This window comes from Sorex fumeus, unplaced genomic scaffold (genome assembly GCF_029834395.1).
Source record: "Sorex fumeus unplaced genomic scaffold, SorFum_2.1 ptg000044l, whole genome shotgun sequence".
Lineage (NCBI taxonomy): Eukaryota > Metazoa > Chordata > Mammalia > Eulipotyphla > Soricidae > Sorex > Sorex fumeus.
The window spans coordinates 53,089,531-53,115,657 of NW_026606101.1; the positions used below are offsets into that span (position 1 = coordinate 53,089,531).

Below are 26,127 nucleotides of genomic sequence, written 5' to 3' on the forward strand. Positions count from 1 at the left end.
AGGAGTGAAAGCTCCTTTATTTTTAGGGTTTTCATCTTGGCTGCATGGCCCCCTCCCCAGCTTCGGTTAGCAGCTGGCTGGTCCTCAGGTAAACACTGCTGAAGGCAGCTCCTCAGGCGTGTCATTCATGGCTTCTGGCTGCCTTCCACTCATCTCTCAAATCCACCAATTACAACTTTCTTCCTGTGACTTATCATCCTTCTGACTTTTGCTGCTTTTGGGAGCAAAATCGAAATGTTTTGACATGATGGCAACTGTTTTGACTTCTTCAGCTGCCACTGATAGAGCTCTGTGGGCAGGGGTTGAGGCGGAGCAGCGGGCAGCCTGTCCTGGCTCCTCCAGGTTAGCCAAAGTAGCAGAACCGCCTCAGGTGCTGCAGTTACTTCTGGAATGAAATGAACTTGACTGAATTGCAGGAGCTTAACTGTGTGCAGGGAACTTGGCCGAAGGGCAGAAAGCTCCATTAATTATTAGCCCAAAGAAAGTGATAACATCTGTCATTAAATTGTTGCCATCATCCCACAGAGTGATTTTTAAAGTACTGTTATAGAACGAAGACATAAAGTTCTCAGAAGTGATAGACTGCCTAACATTTTCTCACTGAAAAGTCAAGATTGGAATCTGAGCGTTTGAGATGGGAAAAGCGCCCACATCCTTTCTGCAAGTCCAGGGTATTTCAAAACTAATAGTTAGGGATAATGGTTAATATTTTCTAAAGCAAATAATTTCAAGATGAAGTTAGAAAAAGATGATTAGAATAAATAAAAATAAAGGCCATTCAAAACAGAAGCCCTATTTTTATTTACCATTGCTGTTAAATTTAATGGGGATAAAGTTACTCTTTCATATGACTGTGGAAGTTGATTATGCTGAATTTTTGTACCTTTCTCCTGCTGGACCTTGATGAGTTATTTTAGACTTACCAGCAGATTTCTCCACACTGTGGATCCATGGAGCACTTGCATCAGAACCATCCAGTGGACTTGCTAAATGCAGATTCCTGGGGCCCATCCAAGATGATTTGAGTCACAAAGATTGAAATAGAATTCAGTATGTGCATTTTATTAACTAATTTTAGTAATTCTGAGCCTGAAGCCTGAGAATCATTGTTCTTTGCAATGTTGCTCTCTTCTCTCATAGATGAGTGTAAACACCGAGGTGAATATACTCTTTCATTCTTGGGGGGGGGGGCTACTCTCCTGGATTGTTTTCTTTTCTTTTTTTTCAAATTAAGGGCTTTATTTTTTGCATAGAAACTTACAGATTCTTTTTTGTAAACTCCTTTTAGTGTATGTCAAGCATGTGTGGAGTGAGAACTGGCTGGGAGGAGGGGGCCAGCCCTCAAGTTGCACATCAAGTGCAAGTGGAGTGTGAGTGTAGATGGAGTTCTATGTAGATCCCACTGGATACTTTACCTAGCTGGGGGAGAGGGGGAGGAACTAGCAACAGAGAACTGCTAAGAAACGTGACAAGTAAGGTGGAGAAAAGCTGGGAGAGTATAGATGGTGGGAAGTAGGAGAAAGAAATGACAATGTGGGGCTGGAGCTATAGTACAGTGAGTAGGGCGTTGCCTTTCATATGGCTGACATGGGTTTGATCCCCTGCATCCTATATGGTCCCTAGAGCACTGCCAGGAGTAATTCCCGAGTGCACAACCAAAACAGCACACACACAAAAAAATAATAATAAAAGAAAGAAAGGACCAACTGTAAAAGACTGCAGATTGACTCTAATATCAGGGTTAATCTCCAGAGTGCTACTTGCACCTGTGAAATAGTTTTCACTTCATGACTCAAGCCAACTCTCTACAATCACAAGGTGATTTTTCCTTCCTTCCTTCCTTCCTTCCTTCCTTCCTTCCTTCCTTCCTTCCTTCCTTTCTTTCTTTTTTCTTTCTTTCTTATCTATTTATTTAGCCATTGATTAGGCCGATTGAACTGGGGATGAACTCCACCTTCCTTTTTTTCCTTTTTTATAAATTTATTTATTGAATCACCGTGAGAGCAGTTATAAAGCTTTCGGGTTTAAGTCTCAGTCATACAATGAAACACCCGTACCTTCACCAGTGCCCATTCTCCACCCCCAACAACCCCAGTATACTCCCGTCCCACACCCTCCCCCTACCTGTGGGGCAGATGATTTCCACATTACTCACTCTCTACTTTGATTACATTCAATATTTTGACACCAGACCCACCATTATTATTTGGGATTTTGCCCCAACACTTAGATCTGCCGAAAAGGCAACAATAGACAATTTGCTTTCTATTGTTGGTTATGAATAGCATATGATGTCATGCGGCTGCAGTAGTGGCTGCAAGATTTTGGAATTCCAGAATTTTAACAATTAAATCTGAAGGGATTTCTGCCAAAACCTGCTGGGTTCCGAGATTTGTTCCTGAATCTCTTGGATCATAGCTGTTAAGCAGCTTGATCAGGAGCCAGAGAGGCTGTTTGTGGGTGGCAACTCGGGATCTCCTTGGGGTGGGGAGGAAAGGGCTGGCTCCACCCCCATCCTGTGAGGTCCTGCATGTCTCATCACTGTGGGCCCAATCCCTACTGTCCAAAGGCCTCTGGAGGATGGTGGCCACCGAGCCACCAAGAAGGAACAGGTGGAGGGACAGCACTCTTTTCCCCCTTGGGGTGGCCGGATGCCGGTAACCTACTGCAGGGACCAGACTCATTGATGCATTTCTGCCAAAAGCCACTTGGTTCCGAGATTTTTTTTTTAATGTAGGAATATTGCTATTTATTTAGCCATTGGTTAGACTGATTGAATTGGGCATGAATTCCACCTTACTTCCCCCCCCCCTTTTTTACAATTTTATTTATTGAATTACCGTGAGAGCTCCAACCCCATCCAGTGAGGACCTGCATGTCTCGTCACTGTGGGCCCAATCCTGACTGTCCAATGGCCTCTGGAGGATGGCGGCCACTGAGCCGCCAAGGGGAGCAGGTGGAGGGACAGCACCCTTTACCCCCTGGGGTGGCCTGGTGACAATAACCTACTGTGGGGTCCGGATGCATTTCTGCCAAAAACCACTGGGTACCGAAATTTGTCTCTTGAGTCTCTGGGATCATGGCCATTAAGCAGCTTGATCAGGAGCCAGAGAGGCTGTTTGTGGGTGGCAACTTGGGGTCTCATTGGGGTGGGAAGAAAAGGGCCGGCTCCATCCCCATCCCGTGAGGCCCCAAGTGTCTTGTCACTGAGGGTCCAAACCTGACTGTCCAATGGCCTCTGGAGGTTGGCAACCACTGAGCTGCCAGGGGGAACAGGCCAAGGCACGAAACCTATTCCCACCTGGAGTGGCTCGGCACCAGTAACCTACTGCAGGGACCAGACGCATTTCTGCCAAAAGCCACTGGATTCCAAGATTTGTTCCTGAGTCTCTTGTTAAGCAGCTTGATCAAGATTCAGAGAGGCTGTTCGTGAGCTGCAACTCGGGATCTCCTTGGGGCAGGGAGGAAAGGGCTGGCTCCGCTCCCATCCCATGATGCCCTGCGTGTCTCGTCACTGAGGGCCCAAACCTGACTGTCCAGTGGCTTGTGGAGGATGGCGGCCAACGAGCCGCCAAGAGGGAACAGGCAGAGGGACAGTACTCTTTACCCCCTGGGGTGGCCCGGTGATAGTAACCTACTGTGGGGTCTGGATGTATTTCTGCCAAAAGCCGCTGGGTGCCAAAATTTGTCTCTGAGTCTCTGGGATCATGACTGTTAAGCAGTCTGATCAGAAACCAGAGAGGCCTTGCCTCCAATGATATAGTTGAGCCGGAGGTGGTTTGTGGATGTCTCTCCCATATACCTAACTTTTGGTCATTTACTTTCTTGGTAAACTTTGCCCCAAGTTTTTGGGGTCTGGCCAAAGACACAGCAGCAATTTTGGGGCATCGGGAAGTCTGTAGGTACCATCAGGCTGCTGATGCACTTGCCTCACAGATACAGATTGACCTGCTGGCAGCACCATACTCCTACCAAGATTTGTTTCTGAGTCTCTTGGGTCATGGCCATTAAGCAGCTTGATCAGGAGCCAGAGAGGCTGTTAGTGGGTGGTGACTCAGGGTCTTGTTGGGGTGGGGAGGAAAGGGCTGGCTCCACCCCCATTCTGTGAGGCCCTGCGTGTCTTGTCACTGCAAGCCCAAACATGACCATCTAGTGGCCTCTGGAAGATGGTGGCCACTGAGCCGTCAAGGGGGAGCAGGCACAGGGACATCACCCTTTCCTCTTGGGGTAGCCCAGCTTTGGTAACCCATTGTGGGGATTGGACACATCTCTGCCAAAAGCTGCTGAGATTTGTCTCTGAGTCTCTGGGATCATAACTGTTAAGCAGTTCAATCAGGAACCAGAGAGGCCTTGCATCCAATTATATAGCTGAGCCAGAGGTGGTTTGTGGGTATGTCTCCCACATACCTAATTTTTGGCCATTTACTTTCTTGGTAAACTTTGACCCACGTTCTTGGGGTCTGGCTAAAGGCACAGCAGCAGCTTTGGGGTATCTGGAAGTCTGAAGGTGCCATCAGGCTGCTGATACACTCTCCTCACAAGGTGATTTTACTTGGGTCGTCCACATAACAAGAAGACATGCATACAGTCCAGTAACAATAGAGTAGAGGGAGAAGTATGAACCACTTCAAGATGGAAGATCCAGAGACAGATAAGCTAACCAACAGCAGGTTTGGGGGAACTTAGTTTTCCTTCACAGCTGTCTACGGAAGGAAGTGCCTCTTTCCTGAGGGGTTGGAACCCAGCAGGCCTCATGGAGAAGTCTTTAGGCTACCTGTGGGGTATAGAAAACCCCTCATCTGATCCAATTCAATTATATCATATTTTAGAAGTGTGATATCAGGATGATTAATTTTAATTTAGGTCAGGCCTCTCTGAATGTGTTTATTTGCTCCTGCCTTTCACATATCTACTTCTCTTGATTGGAAACCTATTGGCATCAGTGGGATGCTGCTCTCTCTGTGATCCTTCACTTTTAATTAGTTAGGAACATTTCAGTGTCAATTCCCATCATATGAGGGTTGGATAGGGTCATTACAATTGTAGTGCATGTAATTTGGACTGGTGAAGACTCTCCACTGACCCTTTGATTAACAGTACAGAAATTATGGAGTGTTTTGTGACCCAGACAAGAGCTAATTCATGGAGGAGGGAGGTGAGAGGGGTGGGTTAAATAAGCGAATGAGAAGAAGGGAGTTGGACATTATGACTATTTGTTCTTTTCAGGAGTTTTACTACCAAGGAAAGAGAAAGAATTGGAGCTGAAAGGTGGAATAGGTCAGGAGGTTTTATGGAAGCGTTAGGGAAATGGAGTTTATTTAGAACTAATGCTTAATATGTGACTTCTATATAATCAGGTATCTTTTTCAGTTAATTTATTCAGTAAAACAATTTTCTTCTATCACTTCTTTCCTTCAGGCTCTTTGAAACTTTCCCTAAATATTAATTAACTGAGACGAGTGTACAGACCACTCATTTTTTTTGCAGGGCTGAGGGTTCTTCCAAGCTTTGCTCAGGAGGCCTGAGGGTCTGTCCTGACAATTCTGAGTCAGGTGCAAGGGCCAGAGGATGTGGAATTAGCTAGGCCATCCATCCAGAACTCCGGTGCCTCACACTGTGTTTCTGGAGGTGGGAGGAATATAGCTGCATTCAGAGATGCTCAGTGGACTATGTAATCTGGGATCAAACTGTGGTCAGCCACATGCAAAGCATATACTTTAACCTCTGTGCTATCTCTCTAGCCCTGAAGATAACTCATCCCATATATAATTTTTAATTTGGGAACCATACTTGAGGGTGCTTATTACTTCTGGTTCTGTGCTCAAAGATCATTCTGGAAAGTGCTTGGATATCACATGTGGTTCCAAGAATTGGACTGGAATTCGTCATGTGCAAGGCAAATGTCTAAAGTATTATTTCTTTGACCCATATGACTAAAGTTATCTTACTTTATTTTATTTATTTTTAAATTTTCTTTTATTAGGTAGTTCACAATATTTGATTACATTTAATATTCAAATGCCAATCCCACCGCCATTACACCTTCCCACCGCCATATTTGGGATGTTTCCATCCCAAGCCTCAATCCCTGTTCCAAAGCACAACTTAAATAATATATTTTGTGTTGTCTGTTATGAAAAAACACCCTGAAAATGCTACAAAAAAGAATCCATAGAGGAAACAGTGTGAAGATTGTTCTATTTTGGCAGGGACCATTAGACTAAAGTTATTTTAAAGTAGATTTCATCTATGAACATTTCACCTGCATGCCACATTTATAATGATACTGTGTATCACATAGTGCTATCATTACATCTACCAAAATTGACAGTTATTTCTTAAGATACTGTAGTACTCAATCTGTAGTCAGATTTCTCCATTTGCCCAAACGGTGTTTTATTCAATTCAAGACTCAAGTAAGGTCTGTGTAGTGTAGTAGAAAGCTCTGAGGGAGGGGACCCAGTGATACTTAGCCCTTTGATCCAGGCTTAATGGTCCAGTGCTTGTATGTGGCTGGGTGTTGCTTGGAGGGGCTACTAGGTCTACTAGCATCACTGCCAGGGATCACGCTCAGGGTCTTGCGTATGTTAGACTTGTGCTAAACCACTTGAGCTGTCTCCCTGGCCTTGGGCATAAATTTTTAATATTTTGAATCATTTATTTTTCATGCCTTTTGGTTGATGAAGCTAGTTCATTTACCCTATAGCATATTCTGTTTCCTAGATTTGTCTTACAAATTATCTCTGGTGCCATTTAACTTGTTCTTCTTTCTCTTCTATTTCTTTTTTAAAAAAGTGTGTGTGTGTGTGTGTGTGTGTGTGTGTGTGTGTGTGCGTGTGCACACGCGTGTGTGTGTTTATTTTGGGGGCTACACCTAGCAGTGTTCAAGGGCTATTCCTGGCTCTGTGCTCAGGGGATTGAACCTGAGTCAGGGTTGTCACAGCTACATGCAAGGCAAGTACTTTACTTCCTGGACTATCTCTCTGGCCCCTTTCTTTGTTTTTGAAAGCTGGAATTGCCTGCAGGATTTGAATCACATACAGATTGCACATTTTGGACAAGAATTTTTCACAGGTGGTGCTTTGTGCTTCACATTGGCTCATGTCAGAAAGCATTATTGTTTAGCTGTCCTAATACTAGTGATGTTAAGCCTAATCAGGTACCTTGAAAGAAAACCTAATGAGTTTTCTTTCAAGTTATTCAAAATATATGCTGTTGGCAAAGATCTTTGAGAGGGAAACCTAATCATGCAGAAGAAGGAAGGTTTTCCGGAAGAATATTCTAACTATGTTAGGTAATTCCTAAGATTATAATTTCAAGTTGATTAGAGGTTGTGGGATCTTGTGGACAAATTGTAATGTTGAATTCAGTCAATCAACAAAACAATCATGGGCATGAATTCAGGTAAATCAGATAACTGTGATATAAAGGCATGCACATAGAAGTTATATTTTGATAGCCTCCTTTTTTTTTCTCCATAAGCAAGTAGCAAGTTCATCAGGCAGTGGTGAAAATGAGGGAGGAAATTGAAATAGACCATAAGAAAGCGAAGAATAGTCACTTCCGATTGTAGTTTTCCTCATTTCTGCCCTTATACTTTCTAGGGCTTTATTGCCTATCTGTCTTGTTATTCCTTTGAGCTCACCAAACAGACTCCATATGGTCTCTCTACAGTCCCTATGTGAGAGATAGAGCTGATTGAGTCATCTGGGCTGTTATCTTCACACTGTAAACATGACGAGATTCTATTGTGTCTTCTGCAGCCTTATGGTGAGTCTAATGCACTGCTGATGCTCTCAACCCTCGCCAAGGGGCTCTCTGGGTGAACCAGCAGGCTGTTGCTCTCTTCCTTCTCTGCCGAAGCTATCCCAATCAGATTTGTTGTTTCTAACTAGTTGTTTAGAATTTCATCTGTGGATTCCAGGAGGGCTTTCAGTGTCATGGATTCTGCCACTACTCCTCTGTAATTTGATTAATTACTACCACTGTCACCTGGGTGCACTTTTTTTTTGTGTGGAGTTAGGATGGCAAGGTGTTGTTGGGACAGCTAAGGTACTCCAGAGGGTGTTCAATGCAGGATTCCAGTCCATGCTACTCATGGATAGGAAGAAGTGAAAACCTGGTAAAACCATTGGAAAACATGGTGGGGCGAGATGGTGGCTCTTGATGGCAGGACCCTGAGCTCAGTCTGATGGGCAATGGGCAGACCAGCTGAGCACCCAGCTGTGTAGGAAAGGGAGAAACAATGAGATGATGTTGTAGTTGGGGTACTATGTGTATGATCAGGCAAATGATCTTTTAGAAGCGCAGCACTGTTGAGGGGAAAGTCAATCACTGAAGCGGGCTAGATGGCCAACTCCAGCAACTTAGGGTCATGGGGTGTTGGGAGGGCTGGTGTTGGATCCAACTTCATTCTCTCTTTGGACATGACTGAGAACCTCCTAATTATGGCCCAGTGGCTTATCTAGATGCAGAGACCAGAGAGAAATCATAGAGAAACTTTCTGTCAGGTTGGGACAGACCTGCAAGTAGATAAATTGTTAGAAGAAAGCCCCAACAGGCACAGAGGAGTTGTTTTGATCTCTGTGAGGTCAAGAAAGGCTTCAAAGCACAGGGCACCACTTGAGCTGGTGTGGGGGGGATAGCCCCCTGTGACAGGATAGAAAAGACAGTTTATATAGATGAGTTTTGATGTGCAGAGACTTGAAGGCACAGAAGAGCTTGGGGCACTGGAGAACTACAACTGAACCAATCTGGACAAATTATTCATCTTCCCTCTCTGATTTCCTTTATTTGTAAAATGGGGAGGCTAGTGGTATCCACAGAGGAGAGATGGTGAGAGGGAAACAAAAATGATGTGTATGGTGTTCATCTTAGGCACTATTCCATCCTTTTGACTCTATTCTCTTACCTGGTTATTTAAATATCATTCCTAAGAGATAGGCTCTGTTAGTTTTACCACCATTTTAGGAAGATGCTGAATCTTAGGAGGTTGAATGAATGGTAATGTAGTTGAAATTCAAGGTGATGGAGTTGAAGTTTAAGATGCTGTAACTGGTGGGAAGTAGTTTGTACTTTTGCTTAAGTCTTTCTAATTCCAAAGCTCTGACCCCTTATGGTGCTGTCAGTGCTGTTGTCATCTGGTTGTTAAGGTTTCTCACCAGAGTGGAGGATTTTGTTACTGCTTCTGTTTGAAGATTGCCTCCTTTGATAACCCAGTCTCAGTAGTGATATTTTTGGAAAGACCTTATCACATATACCTAGATCAGCAGGTGTACCACTTTTGTTTCGATTCGTTGAGTTTTTGGAAATCCAGATTGGGGAGTGATTTTTATCTCATTGTGCAAATTATTTTAAGCAGAAGCATTTCCTGTGAGGAAGAGCTGTGTGTGGGTTCCTTTCCTCTGATTTTTGGGATGAACCCAAGTTAAAGTTTCATGTTTCAGCAGCATACATGTTGACCGGGGTGGGTGAGTGGGAGTAGCCAGGCTTCAAAGGCCAAAATCCAGAGGTCAGTGACCGCCATCATGTTCCCTGTGAGGTTGCCGAGAAAGAATTTCCCATCACTCATCCATAGACTCTTTGAGAATAAGCAGACCTCTCATTCATTTAACATATGTCAACCAACTTGCTCCTATGTGCCGGAAGTTTATCTAGAGAAAGATTCCTACTTACAAAATTTATGTTTTTCAATCCGAGACATTACTATAATCAAATAATAAGGTTTGACTGCACAACTAATTGCAAAACACTCATGCTGTGAACAAAACTTAAATGACGTGACTTTTCATAAGATGGGTAGCTATTAGAAACATTTTTCTGATTCTGCCAGGCAACCATTTCTTCAGTGAAGGAGAGCTTTGGACTTTTTGACAAGGAATGGAATGTCCCCTCTCACATTTGCCCTGTCAGTGAGCCCAGGGCCTACTACCTACTACTAGCGTCAGTTCCCTAAGCCAAATTCAGGTCTCAAAAAGAAAATTCCCTTCTTTATTCACGACCTGAAACCATGATGCCTTCCTCTTCATTTTGTTAATTTTTATCTGATAGGGCAGGCTTGTGGACCAATCCAAAATTCTATATGAAGGTTGAGGAATATTGACGCCAATAATTGAGTAAGTTTTGCCGTATTCAACTAACGTAAGGAGAATGACAGTAAGATGATCCTAAAGATGTGAATTAGTTTCTTGTTCTGTTAGTTTGTTCATCAGATATTTTGAGATGTACTGTGGGCCCGCTTGAGCAAATAAATGAACAACAGGAGGACCGTGACCAACAATGTACATTTTTTCTAGGTATTTGAACATGCAGACCTTTTAGCCCCACAATGACATGTTCTGTTTCATGTTTTGTTATTGTTGTTGTTTTAATTCGTTTAGGGCAGAGGTGTTTGGGATCAAACCCAAGTTCTCTTACATCTCTTACATGTAGTCACTAGTGAGTTACATCTACAGTCCTATATTTTAAACACTTTCTTTCCTATTGCTGAAAAATTCTTACACAATTACAATATATATGAGGTGGTGTATATATATGTGCGTGTGTGTACGTATATGACTATATACATATATATCATGTGGATATAGTTGAGCTATATCCACATGATAAGATATAGTCCTATTGTAGTTGGACTATTTCCCATGGAAAGCTTAGTTGTAACCTTATGTTTTTGAAAATGATAAAATTGCATATTGTTTTATAAAGTTTTATAACTTTTCCCCACAAATTTATAAAATATGGAGTTTTTGCATCTGAAAAATATATGTAATATTTTCCCTTTGGATTATTTCTTCAGTCTTATTTTCTGACAGTAAACTTATTTAATAAGTAATGAGCTTTTAAATCTATGACCTGATTTCTTTATCAAAAGGTTAAATTAATTATTGCTGCTCCCTTTAAATATGCCAATGTAATATATTTATAGTTTCTTTAGGACTTACTAATTATGAAAACACTGGCTAATGTAAATGCTGAAAGCTAATATTTTAATATTTCTTTTGTTTTTTTTTCCCCAAGATTACTTTCTTGTGCTTGTTAATTATATTTTTCATTTAGTAATTTGTTTGTATAGACTGTCTATTTTGGGAGACTTTAACTATATTTGCAGGTTGTATACCTTGTTCTATTATAGTATTTTTCTTTTTCATTTTTGCTTTTGCTTTTGGTGACACCCAGTGGTGCCCAGGGGCAGTCCTGGCATGGTGCTCAGAGGTGGCTTCTGGTGGTTCTGGCGGACCATGTGGCGCCAGGGTTTGCACCCACAGCTCCTGCATGCAAAGCCTGTGTATCAGCCTTTGGCCCAACTCCTTGGCTTAATATCTCTCCAAATACCGAATTTGGAATTTTCACATAACTGACTTCATTAAACTTTTCCTTTGCTATGTTTCCTGTATCACGTTAGAAAATAGAGCTGATAGTGAATTCTATTTTTAGGGCCTTAAAATGATATTTTTATACTATTTTTCCAGCACTGTGTAATCTGTGTATATTTTAGAAATTTTGGAATTTACAAAATTTTTCAAAAATGGACACATTAATTTTTTTTATCATCCAGGGCATACGAGTATGTCTGGGAGTTGAATTTTCCCAACCACATGCAAAGCAAGTACTTTAGTCCTGTGCTATTTCTCTAGCCCAATAAAAAATTATTTTTAAAAAACTCTTTCTAGAGTTTATTTGGGGAGCCACCTCATTTTGTTCCAAAGTGCTTATTTATGTAAGTCAATTCAGTGACTAGACAATCCTTTCCCCCTAGATTGATCTGGGTTGCTTATTTATCTGGTGACACCCAGCATATATTCCCGTTCAATTTTTATCTCCTATAAATCATTTCTGGGCTCCTGTGCTATTCATGAACCGAGGACACTGCATCTATACTATGCCTTTGCCTCCCTTTTCTTACGTAGGCTTTCTGGTGTTTCTCTGTCTAGCCATAACCTAGACTGGGGCTAGGCTGACCATGAGCAAAAGTGACTGTTTGTTAATAGTTAACTCTGCCTCTCCTGTGAAGTAAGCAGAGCTTGCATCCTCCCCCTCTCTCACACACACTTTTTTAAAAATTGCCTCTGCAGATGGTGTTTAATCATCCGCAGACAAATGAGCCTTGGCCTCCAGACCCAATAAAGCCAACATCCTTTCTCCTGGAGAACAGAGCCACTTCCTGAAGTCCTGGAGGACCAGCAGCCAGAAGCAGGTAAGAAGCCTGGGGGCATGTGCTAGGGAGCATCGAGCGAGGGGACACATTTCTGCAGAAAATGCAGAGAGCTGCTATTTTCGGAGAGTCACATGAGCTCATGGTCTGGTTATACTATTTTCTTCATGTTTTGTTTCATTTGTTTTGTCACTCATTTCGGTGGTGGGAGCTGTGGTGAATACGCCATTCATAAAAATAAACCATGAAAATGAGATTTGAAAGTATTTGATAACTCAGTTCACCTTTTACTGAGCACCTACTCTGTGCCCAGGGGTGCATTTTGTACTGAGCATATGGTGAGAAGCAGAAAGTCAGTGGCAGAAGCCTGAGTTTCAACAGGACTTTCTTTCTCTTGGTTCTGTATGAACTTAGTCTGTGTAGGTGTAATGGAAATTGTTACCATATTTTCTAGAAGCATCTTGGCATTTTAAGTAGCCCTAGATGCATCATTCGAAACCGATCACTGAGAATTTACTGTATTTGGTTTCTGAAGTGAGGCCAGGCACACTTGACTTGTGGTAGGTGTTCGTAGAAAAAGCATAACCACATACAGGGACCAGAACAGCGCTACTGGGGAAGAGAGCACCTCAAGTAAGACTGTCCTGACTGCAGCAGACGAGAGGGCAGTGGAGTGGAGGGCTGGAGGTTAAGGAGGTCAGTTTCTGGTGTGACTGGAAAATTCAATGCTTGGTATATTTTCCCAAAGATCTTGTTGAAGACTATGTTCTTCTTTTGGCCAGTGAGACTGCTTGCATGCAGTTTCTTCAATTTCCGGTTCATTAGAGAAATTTAAGATGAGCATGTCTTCAAGCACTTTAAGTGCTTATGACCAACAGCTCCAGCCAACTAGAGATTGGGAGATTGGGAGCTTACTTATGTGGTGTTAGGAGACTCAGGAATCAACGTGTCAGAATTAGCTCTGAGGCCATGAAGGAGGAGGCTGGACTCTCATTGTGTCTGAAGGTTTGGGGAAACTCTCTTCTTTTTTTTTTATTAACCCAAATCCCTTTCTCTCTTTTTCCTTTCACATTTTATTTTAGGCACTTTAATTTACAGTATTGATACTGGCAGAATTTTATGCAGAAAGCTTTCCAGCACCACACCCTCCACCTTCTTTCTTAGGAAACTCAAGCTTGGAGAGTTGGTGCTGGCAGAAAACTGAGCACTAGCTACTGGGACAGTCAGTGTGGATCCCTCCTGCCCACTGCCCCCACCAACATTTCCATTTTACTCTTTCTCACGAAACTTAAGTGCCAAGGTCCTCATTTCCAAATTACTAATGCACTTACAGTTGATGTATCTAGTATCTCAGTTCCTTCTTCTATAGATAGAGCCATTCAGATTTAGTCTACGTTTGACAGGATTATTACTAGGTCCTCAATATAATTTCTGTGGAAAGAGCCTCTGAGAGGTAAATCAGTGAGCCAGGAAATGAGTGTATCTGTAGGTGATGGTGAGGGTAGTTTTCTGGGTTGTCAGGGTATGAAGTCATTGCTATAGGGACTCTGATCCCTGAGTCCTGTTGGGTCAACACTGACTTCTCACTGGCCTTCATCTGTCCTTGAGTCCAAAAACCATGGACTGTTTTTAGAGTCAGACAGAACTGAACTGGAAGCCTGGTGGTTTTCACATGGATAAGCCTGATTTTATTCATTATCTCTTCTCATTTCTTGCATTGTGATAAAGATTAAGTGAGGTCTTGCGGGTGCCTGCCATTTTGAAGGGAGAGGGAGCTGTTACTTTATTATCTAGCTCTTTTTCTTTTGCTGTCTTGTGATTAGTTGTATTTGGGGTCTGAGGGAACCAAGTTGCTTAGTTTTCTGACTTGAGGCCACCAACCCCCTCCCCCATTTCCCTGACCTCATGACTGAAGATTCCTCATTGTGTGTATATCACATCACTTCCCAAACATCATAGGTCCTGGAAAGAAATCCATTTTCCCCAGGGTCACTGGTTCTCAGGGCTGGACGGAGTGGGGGGCGGGAGGGGGGGCGGTGAGAAGAGCTGCTTGGGTTCTGCCAATGGACTCTAAGAATATTTTGGATGTTGCTTATACTCAAGAGTCTCAGATAAAGGGCCTGCAACTTGGGTTTCCACTTAGTCCAGCACTCACTCTGGCATTGTTCGCTAGCCCATGTCACCATCACATGGCCCTTGGGCTGAGGAGTTGCTCTCTGTTTTCTCTTCAGAACACCTCTGTGCCTTAATATTCACGAAATATCACAGTCCCCCTCCCACCATCTTTGTTGGGCCCCTACAGCACTCTGTGGATGAGATAGGGCGTGCAATCTTGATTGGTAAGACATAAATATTTGGTTATTTAATTGACTAAAATGTATTTCTCATTTATCTTGCCTTCAACCAAATTCTTGGCTCATAGTTCCCCAAAATTATGGGACTTCCTAAATGTCAAGAGTAATAAATATGTCTTTTGTTATGAAAACAGAGGTGATTTCTGGAAGAATCTAAAGATGGTCCAGAGCAGTGTTTGTGACCTTTTTTTCAACTGTGGCTTCCTTCCTGTTTAACAACCCCGGCTCCCTTGTTTTCTTCCTGTGGGCCCTCAGCCTTATTAGTTGGCTCCCTGTTCTTATGCCATAGCCTCCCTATTTACATAATTTTCAGCTGGATCCCTTGGAAAATCTGGGGGTCTACAGGAGATCCATATAGTCCTGAAGAATCAGCCTTGTGATTAGAGGGATGGCATTTCCAGCCCTATCCCAAACCCCACTGCCTGGCCTATGGGAAGGGAAGAGATACTAAAGGCACTAAAGGTTTACTAAGTAAAGGCTAGTTAGTATTTAAGAAATATATTTTTTAATTGAACCACAGTGATACATACATTTACAAAGTTGCTCATGATTGGATTTTAGTAATCTAATGTTCCAACAACTGTCCTTTCACCAGTGTGATTTTCCCACTACCAATGGTCCCAGTTTCCATCCTTTCCTCCATCCCCTCCCCCCCAACTATGACAGGTCCACTCTCTCTCTCTCTCTCTCTCTCTCTCTCTCTCTCTCTCTCTCTCTTCTCTGCCTCTCTCCCCTTTTGGGAAGTAATTATCATTAAATTAGCCTTGCTCATGTAATAGTCTCCATTACTAAGCAAAACAAACCTAGAGAGGAGTTTGGAGAGTTTCTGGGTTGTTGGATACGTAGAGGGCTAGAGAGGATGGCATATATACATGGAGAGGGTGTGGAAGCTTCAGCTTTTTCTTCTTACCTTACTCTCTGTACGTCTTCCATCTGAGGGGTATCAGTAGTCCATTTAGGCTCTCATGCTTACTCTATAAAAGTTATGTGCAGAGAGCTTAAGTGGCTTGCCCAAGGTCACCAATGGCAAGAATCCATGTGTTTTGAATATGTAACTACCTTATTCCTGATACTTTTAGAAATAAGTCCTTGGAAAGTTGTGTATTCACTGGGCAGCTAGGGGGAGAGCCCTGGTGGGAGCAAACAAGGGCCATGCTTGTTGGTTGGTTGATCAGTTGCCATTTATTCCATTCTCCCTACACGTCTGTTGCAGTCTTACTATCCTCCCCATTCTAGTCTCACACTGTCCCCCATTCCCATCTCCTCCTGTCTCTCCTGCTCATCTCTCCATGTTCCCTCTCGCAGCTGCATCTCTCGTCTCTCCACGGACCCGCTCCTGCATTCTTCCCCCACATTCTTCTCCCTTTATGCCCCTTGCTAGTCTCTCTGTGCTCCATCTTCCTGCCCTGACACACCCCCCCCCCCCCCTCTCCAACTCCCACTACACCCTGTCAGGCAGCCAAATCAACATAAGAAAGCCCTCCCTTTGCTCACCAGCAAAATACCACTTAAGGTGTTTTTCTCCTTTCCTTAGTCCAATAAATTAATTAACATCTTAATTCTACTTCTTAATATTTATTTTGTATGGACACAGTAAGAGATACATTGAGTTTATAGGGTGACTCCCTGGGGACATCTCGCCACAGATTCCAACTACAATGCTCAGGCCAGATTAATCTTTCCTAACCCTAACAGGGTCTGAATCTAGTTATTACTTTTTGGATCATGACAGAATTTGTCCAAGAACATGCTCTTAAGTTACAGTTAAGTTATTGTGGCACTTTGGCCAGGTCCATTTTGATGCCAGGGTAGCACATAGCTCACAGCTTACCCTGGGTCCATCTAATCCCTTGTCAGGACCCTGCTTTTTGGGTGCTAGAAAGTATGGGCAACTGAGGCTGAAGTTGAGAGAACAGATGTTCAGGAGGAAAATTTCATTCAGAGTCAATTAACTCCCAAGTTATAGAAGCATAGCAGTAACTCTCTTCTTGTGTCCATACAAAAAGGACATTGCTCTGAATTAATTATGCAAAGGACTTAAGGAGAAAAGAAAAACAATATTTACAAGTCAACGGAGCACAAAGAAAGAGGTTACAAGTAAACACAGAGGAATGGGAACACTGTGATGGGAGTAACTGAATAAACCTAAGCTCTCTGTGGCAAGGTAGAAAGGACAAACCAATGTTATTCTGCTAGATTCTTGGGAACCTACTAGTAGAAAACCCATGGGATTAACTGTTTGGAATTATTATGGTAAGTAAATAAGTTTAGTTGTTTAGAAATGAATCTAATGCTCTTCAAAAATATAAGATAATGAGTTCAAAGTACTCTTGTCTTCCTTTCAGTTGCACAATAAATTGTGGGTAAATGAAGTAGATCTTTACCCGGGTACATAAAGAACACTCTCAGGTGCTGTTTGCTTAGTAAAATCCATTTTCTAGAACTTTCAACAGGTTTCAGTATAATGTGGAGGAAAGAACACGCATCCTGGGATGCAGTTAACTCTGGTTGGAACCTCAGTTCTTCCATGTTCCTGGTTCTGCACCCCTGATCCTGGCCACTTTTGACCTTGCTGGTCCTCAGTTTGCCAGTCTATAAAAATGGATATTATGGCCTCTTCATCCCTGAAGATAGTCAGGGCCACTCCACAGCCCAGAAGAGGCCTTTAACATGTTGTCTGGAATTGGGTGGCCTCGTGATTCTAGCTCTGGTGAAATTTTGAAATGACATCTTGTATGCATCTTAGTTTTCAGTTCCTTATTTGGTATTTTGCCTGCTCTCTTACCATGCTTTTCTATACCACAACGTGAATCAACTCATTACCACTCTTGCAACGCACCTGATAAAACCAAATGTTATGTTGTGAAGAAACTACATGCTTCTTATCTTACAGGAGTCCAACATCCCAGTATCCCAAATCTTTGGCATTGTCTATGACAGAAAGTTTCTTGCTGGTTATTTTAAAAGGATGTTAGGCCCCTTAGTACTTTAGGGAGTTTGAGTTCCTGTTATGTAGACAGCAAACCTACTCTTCTTTTTATTTTACTTTTCAACCCTGCATGGCTTCACTTAATCAAGTTGCATGGGGGCTCTGGGAACCCAGTGAGGTATAGGATATGGTTCATGACCTCCAGACATTCAAACAATAATCAGGAAGCTGACAGAAGGCAACATGAATCAAAAACTCTGATTTTTCAAAGGAACAGTATAAGAATGTACAGTGTACTTGGCTCAGAGGGGGAAGGAAATGTCTGAAGCCCAAACTAAGGGTGAACATTTTTTGAGAATTGCAGAAGGTTGCAGACCTGGTTGGAGGTAGAAAGTGGTCTGAAGTTTAAGCCTCATCATTCAAAGTTCATTGTTCAGCCCACAGCCCATCTTTTGCCAACTACTAAGTTTCGATTCAAACAAGAAATAAACATTATTTCTTTGCTTTGTCTCACTTCTTTTAGGCTTGTTTTCCTGCTCAGAATAGTGTTTTTCTCGAACACATCCTTCATTATGATTCACACCAACGTGAAGAAAAAGTTCAGCTGCATTGTACTGGTCTGTCTCTTATTTGCGATTATCTGTGTGTGGAAGGAGAAGAAGAAAGGGGGTGACTATGAGTCCCTTCATTTGCCCTCCGAGGGACTCCAGATCTTGGGTAGTTTGCAGACGCTGACCATGGGGTCTCTTTCCCAATCTGCATCTTCAGACAGCATCCAGGACCCACTCAGGGGAAACCAAGACCTCAGCAGGCTCAGGGGTTCATCAACAGCCAAGGTACAGACCTCCCACCTGGTGTGGAACAAGGACAGTTCTTCCAGAAACCTTGTCCCTCGGCTGCAGAAGATCTGGAAGAATTACATGAAAATGAATAAGTACAAAGTGTCCTACAAGGGGCCCGGGCCGGGTGTCAAGTTCAGTGCAGAAGCCTTGAGCTGCCATCTTCGGAACCGAGTGAACGTATCCATGGTAGAATCCTCAGATTTTCCCTTCAACACCTCTGAATGGGAGGGCTACCTCCCCAAAGAGAACATTAAGACCAAGACTGGGCCATGGGGCCGGTGTGCTGTTGTCTCATCAGCTGGATCTCTGAAGTCCTCCCAACTGGGCCAAGAAATAGGTGGGTTCTGGGGCTTTAAGGTTAATATCTGAACAGTCAGTGCTCACTTGGAGTAGCTGGACATCTGGACAGGAATGGAGATGAGGAGACCAAGTCTGGCTCTGTAAACTCAAGGAGTAGGTCAGCCATTGAATTTCAAGGCACTTATGGTTTACTCCTGTGGGGACAGCTGAGAAGATGGAGGCCTAGGTTCTTAGAATCTTTATTGATTACATAGCTTTATTTATTTTTTAAATCTGTTTTAAGTGCTGATTTCTGCAGAAAATGTCAGTTGCCAAGAGTTTGGTTGTTACTGATAAGAAAAACAGTATTTTTGAAAGCATATAAAGGCACACACCTGGACGTTATCATCAGGTTCAGAAATTCTATAATTTTACTTATTGAGAACAATCTGTGTCTTTTTGTTTGGTTGTTTCTTAGGCCATACCCTACAGTGCTAAGCATTTACTCCTGGCTGTACATTCAGGGATCATTCTTGATGGTGCTCATGGGGACTATATGGGTTCTGGGGTCAGCTTCATGTAAGGCAAGCACCCCAACACCCCCATCCCCTGCTTTGTCTTTGAACCTCAACTACTCTCATGATCTTCAGCTTTTCTCTTTGAAAAGAATTAGTTTCAGCAGCAATTTCTGACCTTGGGAACTATGAACCAGTTTTCATAGGCTCATGAATCCTTAATTAAGATCATGTGCAAGAGCATCCTTAAATGTAGTGTGTCTGATATGTGTGCATGTGGTCTGTGCATTTCCCCAGCAGTGTCCAAAGCTTTCAGTTGCTTCTCAGAAGAGTATTTACCCACCCCCCACATCCCTGAAGGTTAAAAAAATCACTGGAACAAACATCCGTTATTTCCTTTCATTGAAATTCTTTTAACTTAAAAGATAGAAAACATAGGGGCCAGGTAGAGAACTCAAAGGGCTGGAGCACATGTTTTGCATGCAGGGGTCCTAGGTCTGATTCCTGCTACCCCATGGTCCTCAGAGTTGAGTGAATTCTGTTTCCCTCCCGCACCCCTCACCCCCACCCTGTAGAATGTGTGTCCATATTTGTAAATATGTGGACAGTACAGAGCTGTGGATTTGTGTAAGTCTTCTTAGGCCCTTATTTTGTGAGAGTGTGTTTTTTGCACGATCGTGAAATGAATCAGGCTAAAGGAAGCAAAGCACAGGAAGCCTTGCTCTGCTGTCGGGTTCTGGAAGGTGCCGGAGCAGGTGAGGTCATGTGTCTCGTTTTTTTATTTCTTTCCTCTGACTGCCAGGAAAAGTGGCCTGAAAGCCAGGCACAGGCTCTCAAAAGAAGAAAGGCACATCCAAGTTAGATTTTCTAGCGCAGAAAGAAGTGATGAGGTCACATTTTGTACTTTTTTTTAAGTAGGCACCCTTTCTATCAGGAGTTGCCAAGTGACTAACACCGCCCGGAGTTTTGCTTTGGCTTTGGGGGTTTCTTTTAGACTTTGTTTTCTAGAAACCAAATGCGGTTGGTTTTTGTTTGTCCATAATGAACCCCATTTCTTTCGTTTCCTCTTGTACTCTAAGTGTAGTGTTTCTTCTTGTCAAGCTATTGTCTACCTGTCTGGAATAGTGTTGCTCAAGGCAGAGTGTCTGATACTTTCTGGAACCACAATCTTCTTTTTTTTGCACTCCACTGAAGTATAGAGTGTTTTAAATAAGCATTAGTTAAAATAATCTTTTCCTAGCACTGACAGTTATAATTTCAAATATAGTTCTTTCCATGGAAGGCCTTTGATCTGAGAGGCAATTATATGTTAGACTTCAGTTGTTCTGCCTTTAATTAAAATCTTTTTGACTTTTTAATTTTTTTGGAATCACCTTGAATTATAGCCATATTTATGATTGAGTTTCAGGGGGACAGAGTTTCAACACCAATCCCTTCACCAGTGTCTACTACCCTCCATCAGTATTCTGTTTCCCTCCTGCCCCCGGCCTGTCTCTGTGGCTCCTGCCTTTGATTTTTTTATTGTCCTTTTTGCCAACGCTCCAGTACACCACACATTTATTATTTCTTTTCTGAGGTAAGAATATCTAGAAGGGGCTGGAGAGATAGCACAGCAGGTAGGGTGTTTGCCTTGCACATGGCCAACCCGGGTTTGATTCCCAGCATCCCATATGGTCCCCCAGCTCTGCCAGGAGTAATTCTTGAGTGCAGAGCCAGGAGTAACCTCTGTGCATTGCCAGGTGTGACCCCAAAAGCAAAAAAAAAAAGAATATCTAGGATATACTATACTCTTTTAGTAGCTTTCAAATGCACATTATCCCACTGACCAGGGATTTTCAGAATTAATATTTTGCCTTTTTAATTTTATTTTTGTTTTGGGTCACACCAGGCAGTATTCAGGTCCTCTGCTCAGGGATCATTCCTGGTATGCCAGAGATCAAACCCCGGCCGGCTGTGTGCAAGGCAAGCGCCCTACCTGCTGTATTGTCACTCTGTTCTGCCTATATAGAGTATTCCTTCTGGGTGTGTAACATAACAGATATCGTAAGTCATCCATTTATTTTGTCTTTTATTCATCCATGGATTCTTTATTTTTCTTTTTGGGTCACACCTGGCATTTTACAGGGATTATTCCCAGCACATGAACTCAGGAATTACTCCTGGTGGTGCTCGGGGGGATCATATGGGATGCTGGGAATGGAACCCAGGTTGGCTGTGTGCAAGGCAAACGCCCTACCTGCTGTGCTATCACTCCAGCCCCTCATCCATGGATTCTTAAAAAAATAAATAGGAACTTATACTATTTATTCTGTTATTAACTAAGACCCTTAAAGTAAGACCTCTGACTATCAGACAGCAGCCACTGTATATCTGAAATTGGTCCATCCTGTTACCAACTATTAAATTTTATCAGAGCATTTTGATTTTTTCCCTCTTATAGTACCATCAACAATTTTTTTTTTATATTTTGCAGAAAACCTGACTAGTGTTTTCCTCCAAATGGGCACTATACTCAGGAATGGGGTAGAAGACTGAAGTAGGATATGTTTGTTACATAATCTTTTTTTTTTTGGTCTATTGCAAAATTGTTAACCAAATAAATTGTAGCAATGTCCTGTCTCTCCATCAGCCCCACCAGCCAACTAGGGGTATGCTCAATTATTTTCAGTTATTTTTTAAAAAATTAAACATGTAAAGGGTCAGTACTGTTAGAAGTCTCATTTTATGTTATAAAATATTTTAAAAAACCTTTATGCCATTAGGAGTAAGCTTTCCTATGCACCTTCCATGTGCTAAAATGCCTGCAGTGATCCGGTCAGGTAGGTTCAATTATTGGTTCCATTTTACTTATGCGCGTAGTGTTGCAACCTGAGGGGTTACACAATGGGTCAATAGCAGACTGGGGGCAAAACTTGAGCAGACTGGGACTTGAAACTGGTTATTTGACTCCACAGTCCCCACACTTAAGCTCCTGTACTCTTAAACCTCTTAGTGATTATAGCTTTATGATAAAACTTAAATATAACGTATTCTTATCCTTTGTCAGGTGATGGAGTGATGATCTCACTCACTGTCGTATATAAAGAAGAAAAACAAGAGAATAGACAGTATTGATTTATGGCAAACCTTTGTCCTTTGATTACAGAACTGAGACTTCCGAGCAGGGGGTGGGGCAGGAGGGGAAGAGAGGACAGAGGGGGGAGGGGAATTAGAAGGGACATATAAACACTGGTGCATTTTGTTGGGCACTTTGGTAGTGATGAAAGTACAGTACCTTCAAAACCAGACAGATTTCCTCTTTTGTAACTAGATTACCTGACCTAAAATAAAAATATGCCCGGTGAAGCAAACAAATCGTTGGGCCAGGGATGTGAATCAAAGAGTTGACACACGTATCTTGCACGTTTGAGACACTGAGTTCAGGTCCCAGTAGCTCATGAATCTTCTGCTCTAGGCCACTCCCCAGGTGGCTCCATGGCCACCTTAGTTCCTACAACTCCAGGCCTCATCCCTGAATCTTCAGGCTGGGCAGTGTCAGATTGAGTATCACTAGGAATAACCCATGCCCCTCACTCACCTAGCACTGTTGGTGTGCCCTCTGGTTTTTTTATAGTCTTCTTAATGTTTTTTTTTTTTTTGCTTTTTGGGTCACACCCGGCGATGCTTAGGGGTTACTCCTGGCTCATGCACTCAGGAATTGCTCCTGGCGGTGCTCGGGGGACCATATGGAATGCTGGGAATCGAACCTGAGTCGGCCATGTTGGCTGCGTGCAAGGCAAACGCCCTACCCGCTGTGCTATTGCTCCAGCCCCTTAATGTATTTTTTTATTACTCATTATTACTCATTTTATACTGAATGACAAAGACAAAAGGCAGACCACATAGAAACACATGTAGAGTGCATTTGGTGATCACACATTATCCTGTGTATCTGGTTTTATAGACCCAGTATGACACATGACATAGCAGGCTAGGAATGAGACAAATGTTAGCCAGCGTAAGTTCTTAGAAGACAGGGATGGTCATATTAAGGTCTTTAGATTTTAGTCTAGAAGCCATGGGGAGTCCTAGAAGGCTTTTGAACAATGGGGACTGTGTATGTCTAATTTCTCTGCAAATCTCCTTCCAGAGGACTTGGCCAAGACCTTATCATCTATTATTAGAAAGTGTCTCTACCTTCAGGTAACAAGTTCCAGGTCGGAGCAGTATTTGTGGCAGAGGAGAGAAAGGTCTGATTTGAGTGGCATCCTGTAGTAGAGATAGGATGGAGTCTAACCAGAAACAGCCTAGAGTGAGAAGTAGGAATGAGCTTCTAAGCTCAGAAACAGTCTAGGCCATGTTATCAGGGGAGCATGATTCTGGTAAGGACAGGTTCCATTTTTAGGATGTGCTGAGTCTGAAGAGTTTTCAGATTTCTCTGCATTCAGCATTTGATTCTGGAGAAGGGACAGTGCAGAAGATCAGATTTATGACTCATTCTTGTGAGGCTGATAGTTGTAATCTAGTAAAGAGCCCAATGAGAAAACTCAGGAACAAATTTGTAGGATAAGGGAAAAAATAGGTCTAAGAGCTAGGGGTTTATTGTATGGTAGAAGTTAAGGATAGATTGGACTTGGAGAGTGGAGGCACAAATCCTTTGGCAGAGCAAGGACTGAACAGACAGCCTGGGATTGAGTTGCTCAGTGGTCAGGATTGTTTGCAACAAACATTTCCTGTAAAGTACTAGTTAAGAAATAGTTTGAGGTTCAAAGCCATAAAGTGTTTGTCCAATCATTCTCTGCTGTGATAATGCAAGAGCGATAGCAGACAGTAGTAAAAGGATTGGCCTGGTTAGTACCAGGGATAATTTATCTGAAAAAACAGAAAAGGGCAAGATATGGCTTGTTGGCCAGAGTGTAGTTCACCAATAATGTTGTATCTAGTTTCCATAACCAGAATCAGAATATAGTTTCCAAAAATGGTTCATAATTTATTAAGCTAATCAGAAATTTAAACAAATACTTGGCCCAGAGTGTGAGACAATTCTTTTCATCATAATTATAGGCTACTTAGACTCACTGGACCTGGAGGCAGTGGATTCTGATGCTGCTTGTGAATTTGCTAAGAAGCTATTTTGTAGAATTTTCTAAACATTGATTACATTTTTTGTGCATATAGGGATGCATTTATCTCTCTTTTCTCATTCGCACCTTTTCCTGTTTCTCTCACTTTAATTTTTATTAACGAGAAGATGCTACTTCCTCAAGCCTTCTCTCTAGCAAGTGTTGTTTGCTGGAATCCTCCTAGTAGCTGTGATTTGTTCTTTTCTAGAGGCCTATTTGATTTTGGAAACTTCTTTAGCATTTCAATAGCAAAGGTTAGTTTGACCACCAGCATAAATCCTTTTACTTTGCTTTATGAGCTCCACTTATGTTCCTGTCTTAGATATTTCTTTGATTTTTTTCTTTTAATAAAATGCATGAAAAATAGAAGTAATTTATAGGCAGGAAGTCGCACCCAACTTCCCTGACTTGTGTGTTGTTTCCTACCCCCTATTAGTTTTCTTTTCCTGATTTATTTGTCTCCAGTGTAGTCTGGACACTTTCTGTGTCCTGTGGAAGAAAAAAACTTGCCTGGGCCCTTCTCTTGTTCACCATCCACTGGGTCTTAGTTTAGAGGTATTCTCTGAATTATCATTTGATCTGTAGAAAATATTCTCAGGGTTCCCGTTAGCTGAGTTTATTTGTGTTAGTATCAACCACAGTCTGTAATTATCACCAGTGTAAGTACCTCCTCAGTTCTCCCCTAGTAAAGACCTTCACTATATTGCAGCCATTGTCTTCACCATATGGAACTGTGCTTGGCAGACCATTGCACGCGCGCGCGGGGGTGTGTGTGTGTATTTGTGTGTGTGTGTGTGTGTGTGTGTGTGTGTGTGTGTGTGTGTGTGTGTGAGAGAGAGAGAGAGGGAGAGAGAGAGAGAGAGAGAGAGAGAGAGATACCTAGTTGTGCTCAGGGGCTAATCCTAGCATGGTATGCAGAAATTGTCCCCAGAGGGCTCACGTACGACAATAGTGCCAGAGATCCAATCCAGGCCTTCTGCATTCATAAGTATTCATACTAACCTTTTGAACCCTCTCTCTGACTCTGAATTCTCCTTTCATTGGCACCAAAAACCTATCCTAGTCTTTTTATGCTTGGCATTTTCCATTAGTCCTTCCAAATCTAATGTCTACCCTGACTGATAAGATGTATGGGAAAATAGATCTGGGACTGAACAAAAGACATGCTAGTATGAAAATAAGAGTGAGGGCAGGTCCTTTCCTTGAAGAGGAACCAAGCTTTTTCTTGATAAAAATTCTCAGCCACTTACAAGCAGTCTTTTGGCTTTAGAACTAGAAGTTAGGTGGAAGAAGAAAAGTATCTGGGGTATTGGTTCTCATTTGCCAACTGAGTTTCCAACAAGGACCTTTATCAAGTCAGGATCTCTGTTCTTGCCACATTTAATGTGCAGCTAAGTGATGTCCCCATGCCATAGTCAGCCTTATGATACTACACTTTGGTTTCCATAAAATTTATCCATGACTATGACTAAGCATTCTTTTTATTCAACTCAATTCTTCTGGGGTCCTAAAATTAATGATTTTATTGATCTGTAAATTGGGAGAGTTGAAGGTTTGAGACTTTCAAGTCTCAGGTTTCTGATGAGTTGTCATTTTTGTTACCAGTGAACTAGTCACATTGGAAACCAGTGACTGATTCTGATGAAACTTCTGGCCAGAGTTGTGTAAGGATATACCTTTGCTCTATTTGAAGATCACTGTGTTTGTCCCACACACTGATAATGTTTGAACTATGCCTGTCATGTAACTTTTAATTCGTTTTCATAAAATTTTGTCCTAAGAATCTTAGACATCTAGACACACAGTTTTTGTGAATGGAGTGCTAGACTTCTGAGTTGTAGTAGATATCTCACAACTGAAGTAAAGCTGTTGGCTTTCATTTTTTAATTCCATGGCTATACTTCTTTTAGATCATCTTGTATAGAGCCAAATTCTCTTGATTTATTTCTAGTATC

General features: G+C 42.3%; 1 protein-coding gene across 2 annotated transcripts in view; it reads left to right on the forward strand.

Annotated features, from left to right (window-relative positions):
• The window catches only part of ST6GAL1 (ST6 beta-galactoside alpha-2,6-sialyltransferase 1), a 131,729-nt gene that overhangs the window by 92,156 nt on the left and 13,446 nt on the right, over nucleotides 1–26,127 (forward strand). For both annotated transcript variants that reach the window (XM_056121338.1, XM_056121337.1), the window contains exons 4-5: nucleotides 12,072–12,193; nucleotides 17,958–18,613. In XM_056121338.1, the coding sequence (XP_055977313.1) occupies nucleotides 18,007–18,613 (607 nt within the window). In that variant the 5' untranslated portion in view covers nucleotides 12,072–12,193; nucleotides 17,958–18,006. The remainder of the gene's footprint in view (nucleotides 1–12,071; nucleotides 12,194–17,957; nucleotides 18,614–26,127) is intronic.